Below are 6,747 nucleotides of genomic sequence, written 5' to 3'. Positions count from 1 at the left end.
GGGAAAGAGGTAGCATGGCTGGAGATAACAGAGATAATGACACAGGCTGCTTCTCAGGGTCTCTGTGAGCCACTATGGGTACAGAGCTAGTGGTCTACGGCTGACAATGCACATGGGACATTCTCATAGTTTTCTGCAGCATCTTCAAGGTCCCTGTCTTGATTGATGGCCAGCCCTGCAGAATCATCTAGATGTGCCTTCTTCAACTCTGAATAGATTACTGCAGGCTCCTAGTGGAAAACAAAACAAAACAAAACACAGATAGTAAGTACCTAAAAGTAGGTGAGGAAGAGCAGAGGGGAAAGCAAGCCAGGAAATATGACCCACCTTATCCTCCCAGTGTTTCTTTGGTGAATTTGCTGTTGGATGGGAAGAGGAAAGAAAAGTATTAAACTGTGGGTAATACATTGTAACTTACAACCTACTCACAGTGCATTCCAAGCCAATCTTTCCTCTGTTGACTCATTTCCTGTCTCATCTGCTGAATTCTTCCAGGCCCTCACAGAGCAAGAATCTCATCCTCACACAAACAGTAAAGCCTTTCCTCTGCCCATAAAATGCCCAGAATGACTTTCTTGAAAATATCTTCCTTTTTCCACTGTTCATCACAACCCCAGCAGAGCAACTCTGTTATTTCCACCTCCCTACTACTATTTAGGGCCTCTATGGCTACATTGATCATCTGGGAGAAGGAAGTAAGTATGATTCACTTCACTTTGCAAAGAGAAATTGGAGGAGGCAGCTCCAATAGGGACTTGGCATTCTAAGGCCAAACAGAAAATGCCCAGTAAGCCAAAGATATGCAGTGCTAACATTGAGAAAATTCAGTGTGTGTATTTCTCCCATCCTTCCAAGGGATTCTTTGGATCTCTTTCATTTAGTTGTTCAGCCAATAAGCATTCAGTGAACAATGACCTTCTATTAAGCATTGGTAAGACATAAAGTGGCAAAAATGACATAAACTCAGTCCATACAAGTAAGAATCTTATCATTTTTAAGGAGAGAAATAGGGAAATAGACATGGAAACAAATCCAAGAAGTATTATGAGCACCAAGATAAAAATACATATTAAACTATGTTGTTGTCACAAAGGGTAATCAGTTCCTCTCAGGTTAGGAGATAGGGAGGGCCAGTGGGAATTACTGAGTTTCACGATGGTAACTGAATTATTTCTTGAAATGTGAGCAAGGGTCACAGACAAACTAGAGGCAAGAACATTACAAGACAAATAAGAAGCACGAGCACCAAAGCACAAAACAACCCAGTTTGATCAAGGAAATGTTAAGAGTTCAATATGGCTAAAGTAAGGACATAAGGCAGAGCTTAGAGGAGGGACAAAATCACAGGCGGAGGCAAGGGTCATGCTTTAAAATGGAGAATCACTGAGGGCAGTTAACCTAGACAATGATGTGATCAATTGTGCATCTCAGAAGGATCACTCTGGAAACTGGTCGTTAGAAGGTTGGAAGGAGAATGAGATTAGAAATAAAGAGACCAGTTAAGAGAATTACAATAGTCTACACATTATATAATTAAAGGCTTAATTTATTATGCCTTTGTTCATTTATTATGTTCATTTATTGTTCATTTATTATGCCTATGTTCATTCATTCATTAAAAATAATTTGAGGGGGCCTATCATTTTCTAAGCATAACACTATATGCTACTGATATATTAGCAAAGAAACAAGGTGTCTGTCCTTAAAGAGTTTATGGGGTAATGGTGGCAGTGTAGACAGGTAAGAGAGAATGGATATGATTATAGGATTGGTAATATAAGAGGAGCAGTTAATGCGTCTCATGTTGGATTCATATTGAGATGACTCTTTGATCGAAAACTCCTTGCTGGATTTGATAAAACACAGCCACCTTACCTCTTCTTTTGTCTCACCTGAATTTTCTTTTGTACCTTGGATGCTGCATATTTGGGAATAAACCAGGTTGCTCTCACCAAGATCCACTGCAGAACAATAGATCACAGTTAGCTGCAGTCAAGACCTCACACTATAAACTCTTCTTCCCAGTCACCAAGTTTATAACCATTTTCTAACCTTGACATAGTGCCAGAAATGACATTTTTATATTGAATATGACTGAGCCATGGACTGTTGCTCAATCTCTCTTCCCTCCCTGGTTTCTCCCTGGAGCCCTCTGTTCCTTAGGAAGTTCTCACCATTTCTGTACACTGGCTGCAGTTCCATTGGGTCTGGTGGTTCAGAGTAAGTGGGCTCTTGGGGGTCTGTGTTGGAGGTTCTAGAAGGTTCATTAAACTCCCTGGGACTGTAACTGTTACAGAAGGGGAGAGAGACAAAAAGGAGAAAAGTATTTGTGGATTTTACAGAATCTCAGGAAAGTCAATATCCAGGAAGAACTCAGCATGGTTCATGTGAAAATATCATGGCTGCTACTCTGAGTCTTCATGCCTCTTTTGAGAAAACATCAGAAGTATGGCACAAGACAGAGCCAGGGCAGCATTACAGAGAAGGCCAGCTGAGGCAAGGTCAGAGGACAAAGGCTACATAGTTCAAGGTCCCTTTGATAGAGTAAACAACACTTGTGTTTGCCTATTTTTTATTACTTTCAAAAGTTTAAATGTTTCAACATTGATACACAAAGGCTTCTGCATTCCACAGAAGTTGACCTTTGTCCTTTTTTAGGTTCCTTTCAGTTTTCTACCTCATATTACAATGATCTACCTTTCCTGTAAAATATTATGAAGGCTCTTCAGGAAAAATATTTTTTTCCAATTTCATCTCCTTCTGCAGTTAATATTGTGAGTTGAACATTGCCAGCATTCAATAATTGTTTCCTGAATGAGTGTGAGTGGGGAAATGAGCGATAAGGGAGTGAATAAATGTAGCCTTATGAAAAATGATATCATTAAGACATCAGTGATAAATTCTCTACTGGCACACACTTAAGGAAGGAGATAAATTAACCATGGATAGTAAATAACATTAATTCTGTGTATAAGTAGGTATAAGTGAGTATTATTCACAACTATGATCGAAAGTGGCCTTCTTAATCACATTTTTATTTCATAAGAATTTGAAATTTTAATAGGAAATGAGTAAAATATTTTTTTAATGTACATAATTCCATGTTCTATCTTGTGAGCATAAATAAAATGAAAATGCTGACAGCACAAGAAGCAGAGACCTCACCTAGGTGTTCCAGTGGTGGAACGTCCTCCTGAAAAATGAAAAAAGGAACATTGATGATGTGATCTCTGTGGACAATGTGCTCTATGTTAGAATATCCTTTCCCAGAAATCAAATTCAGCCTAGATTTCAGCTATGGCAAATCTTTGAGAACATCCGGCTCCACCCCTTATGTCATGTTATAGATAAAGAAGGTGGGGTCTGGAGAGACATTTGCACAAAATTACACTTATTATCAATCATTCAATCAGTAATAGCAGCATGAACTCTAAGTAGTTGTGACCAAGTAGCAGAAGAGAGACAACTTAATATTTAACTCTAGATCAAGTGCTTCCCGTACTCCCACTTCTCTATTCTCACTGCAGCCCTATGAAGTAGAGACAAGGAGACTGAGGCCTAGAGGGGGGTTAAAATTAATACTTGTTACACAAGTATGACTCAATAGGACTACCAGAATAAACCCAGACCTTTCTTTATCTCTGACCTTGCAAATCCATTTCAACAACATTGGGTGCCTATTGTTTTCTCCATACCCCTTCTTTCCTTCACTTTCACCTGGCTAATACCAATTTATCTTTCCTCCTTCAGAGCTTTCCCTGATGTCAACAGGCTGGATTAAGTGACCTATATCCATGCACATAGAACCCTGCAATATTAAAATTACTATATTGTATTTTAATTATCTATTTCTGTGTTTGCCTCTCTCTCCTTCGTGAAAAGGTGTGTTACTTGAGGGCGCAAAATTTGTCTTAATTATTTTTCTATTTCCAGTACCTAGAAGGTTGAAAATATTTAGTAAAGATTTGTTAAATGACTGAACAAATTAAACTATGTACTATGAGGACTAAAAGAAAAACAAGTTGACAATTTTTTAATAGGTGACTACATGTAAACCTAATTTGGAAGCCTACTCCATCAGCCTTGAAAATATGCCAGCTTTCCATCAACACAAAAATATTGAAATCTTTCTGGCCTGCCCAGTACAGCCTGCTCCCAGTTTCCCATCTCTGCCCTTTGCCTACTTATCTGTGGCTCTATATCTGTCTCACTGGTCTTAGAGGACACAAGTTATTTCCCAAAGTAAACATATTCAGCCTTACCTCTCATGGAAAATGACTGATTAATGCCTACAAACCCCATCTTTGGGAACCAGGTGTCCTGAGATAAACTAGAGGTGTGTAAGCGTGATCCTGGCCTGTATCTCTCTCCTCAGGGCCATTGTAACCATATCAATCAACAACTAATACCCTTACTTGTAAGCAGGTTAACTAAGTCCCAGGATTCACCTGAGAGTCAGATTATCTCTTCATCTGCATAAAGGAAAATAGACCCAGAAGGTGGCTATTTATAATATAAGCTAGTATTCACTAAAGATATATGGGCCAGGCACTGTGCTAAGCAGTTTACATAGATTGTCTCATAGCACCTAAAAGGTGTATACTATTATTATGACCATTATACAGCTAAGGAGACTGGAGTTTGGAGAGTTACATTACTGGAATTTAATTCCAAGCAGTTATAGAGTCAATAAATATATCACTCCCTTAGGTAACTTGGAGGAAACACTCAGGTTTAAGGAGCAGAGTCCTTCACTTTTAGATGAATTTGAAAGGGCTGAGCTCTTCCCTGAGAAGACTGTCAATAATGAGAAGGAAGACTTTGCTATGAGGGAAGTACAGTAGACAAGATTTTGAGATGTGAAAGGCAGAGACCCTCTGATTGACACTGTCAGAATTCCTTAGTTGAGTTTGCTATTTAAAAAAAACATTTCCCTTAGATATAGAGGACAGAATATACTGGGTTTCTGCCCTCATGGATCACATAAAATAATGATTGGTAATCTTTCCTTCCCTTGTGTTATTTGGTGTTGTACTGACTGAGCAACCTGTTTTTTAAATATTATCAACTGCAATACTGAGGTTCTAATGTCTGCACTTCTAGTATGTTACTGATTAATAAATGACATCCAGATAGGTAATGAGATAGAAAAGTAATTTTTAAAGTAGGAGGTACAACCAGCCTTTTACAAGTCACCAAGATGTAATGGAGAGTATATGGACTCAAGGGCTAGGGAGACCCCAGTTAAGACCTAACTCTGACTCTTAGTAGATACACATGAATTTGGAAAGGTTGCTAACTTCCCCAAATCTTCATTTCTTCATCTTTAATATGGTTATAATGATATTGGTTGAATTGAAGTGAAATGTACATACTGAAAAACTGAGAGAATTAGACACTATAAAATTGCATATAATAGACTCTAAATGAATGACAGATTTTATGATGAGTACTATCAGGGTTAGTGCTACACACATAATTGTATATGTAATATTATTTAAGAAACTATTAAGTAGCTTTAAATATCAGTCATAAAATGATGATGCCATTGTTTGTACAAAGAAGAGGAAGGATGGATGCTCATTGATTGACCTGAAAGTGGAAGTCAGAAGACAATGCTTAACTACTATCATTAAGGAAAGTATGTAAAGCCTTCATTAAATTGAGACCCAATTATTTGTTTATTTGCTTGATTTTCAATATGAGCCCTGAAAAAGGAAAACAGAGACATTTGGTCTGACAGAAAAAGAAAGTCCATGTTACACCACAGAGAAAGACAGAAAGTAAAGGATTAGTAATTCCAGATATAAAGTCTTGAAATCTTATAAGCACCCAAAGCACTGAATAAAACAGTCTATGCACTCAAAGATTTCTGATCCACGAAAAAACATTCAGAGAGAAAAATAAAAGCAATCACATAAGAAAAAGACAAGGATGATGGCAGATTTCTTGTTAGAAATCATGCACACAGGAAGACAGTACAGCATCTTTAAAATATTGAAAGAAAACAAATTTTTCAACCCAGAATTCTATGCCAGTAAAAATATATTTCACAAATGAATGCAAAACAGAGACTTTTACAGACATACAGAAGCTGAAATAATTCACCACCAGCAGACCCATACTACAAGAAATGTTAAAATAAATCTTTTAGGTGGAAAGAAAATGATACCAGATGAACATATGGATATACAAAAGGAATGAAGAACATTGGAAGTGGTAACTTTATGAGTAAATGTATAATATTTTAAAATCATATGTAAGCTTCTTTAAAAGATAATTGTTTACAAAATTAATAGCAATGTAACAGGCAGGGGAGAAATGGAGTACACAATGGTAAGATTCTTATGCTATACATGAAGTGATATAATGTCACTTGCAAGTAGACTGTGATAAGTTAGATAGGTATACCATACACTCTAAAACAACCACTAAAATAACAAAGCAATGAGTTATATAGATAATAGGCCAAAAAAGGAAATAAAATGGAATCATAAAAAATACTCAAGTGGTCCAAAAGAGGGTAGAAAAAAAAAAGGAAATGGAAAACAAAGAACAGATGAGACAAATAGAAAACAAATAGCAAAATAATAGATTTAGGGACCTAACCTTATCAATAATCACATTAATGTAAATGGTCTAAATTTTTAAAATTAAAGGGCAGAGACTGTCATATTAGATAAAAAAATCCAAGTTAACTATATGCTATCTATAAAAATACACTTTAAATATAGAGGCACAGGGCTT

The 6,747-nt window shown here is 36.8% G+C and overlaps 1 protein-coding gene across 1 annotated transcript in view; it reads right to left on the bottom strand.

The window, feature by feature from the left end:
* Positions 1-86: 86 nt before the first annotated feature.
* LOC103068361 (Fc receptor-like protein 3) overlaps positions 87-6,747 on the bottom strand; it is a gene marked incomplete at its 5' end in the record, with an annotated part of 28,447 nt that continues 21,786 nt past the window's right edge. The window contains 4 exons of the mRNA XM_007458045.1: positions 87-230; positions 1,876-1,961; positions 2,175-2,287; positions 3,166-3,193. Coding sequence (XP_007458107.1) covers positions 87-230; positions 1,876-1,961; positions 2,175-2,287; positions 3,166-3,193 — 371 coding nt within the window. The remainder of the gene's footprint in view (positions 231-1,875; positions 1,962-2,174; positions 2,288-3,165; positions 3,194-6,747) is intronic.

Source organism: Lipotes vexillifer, unplaced genomic scaffold (assembly GCF_000442215.2).
Source record: "Lipotes vexillifer unplaced genomic scaffold, Lipotes_vexillifer_v1.1 scaffold238, whole genome shotgun sequence".
Taxonomy (NCBI): Eukaryota; Metazoa; Chordata; class Mammalia; order Artiodactyla; family Lipotidae; genus Lipotes; species Lipotes vexillifer.
This window is presented reverse-complemented; position numbering and strand designations above follow the sequence as displayed.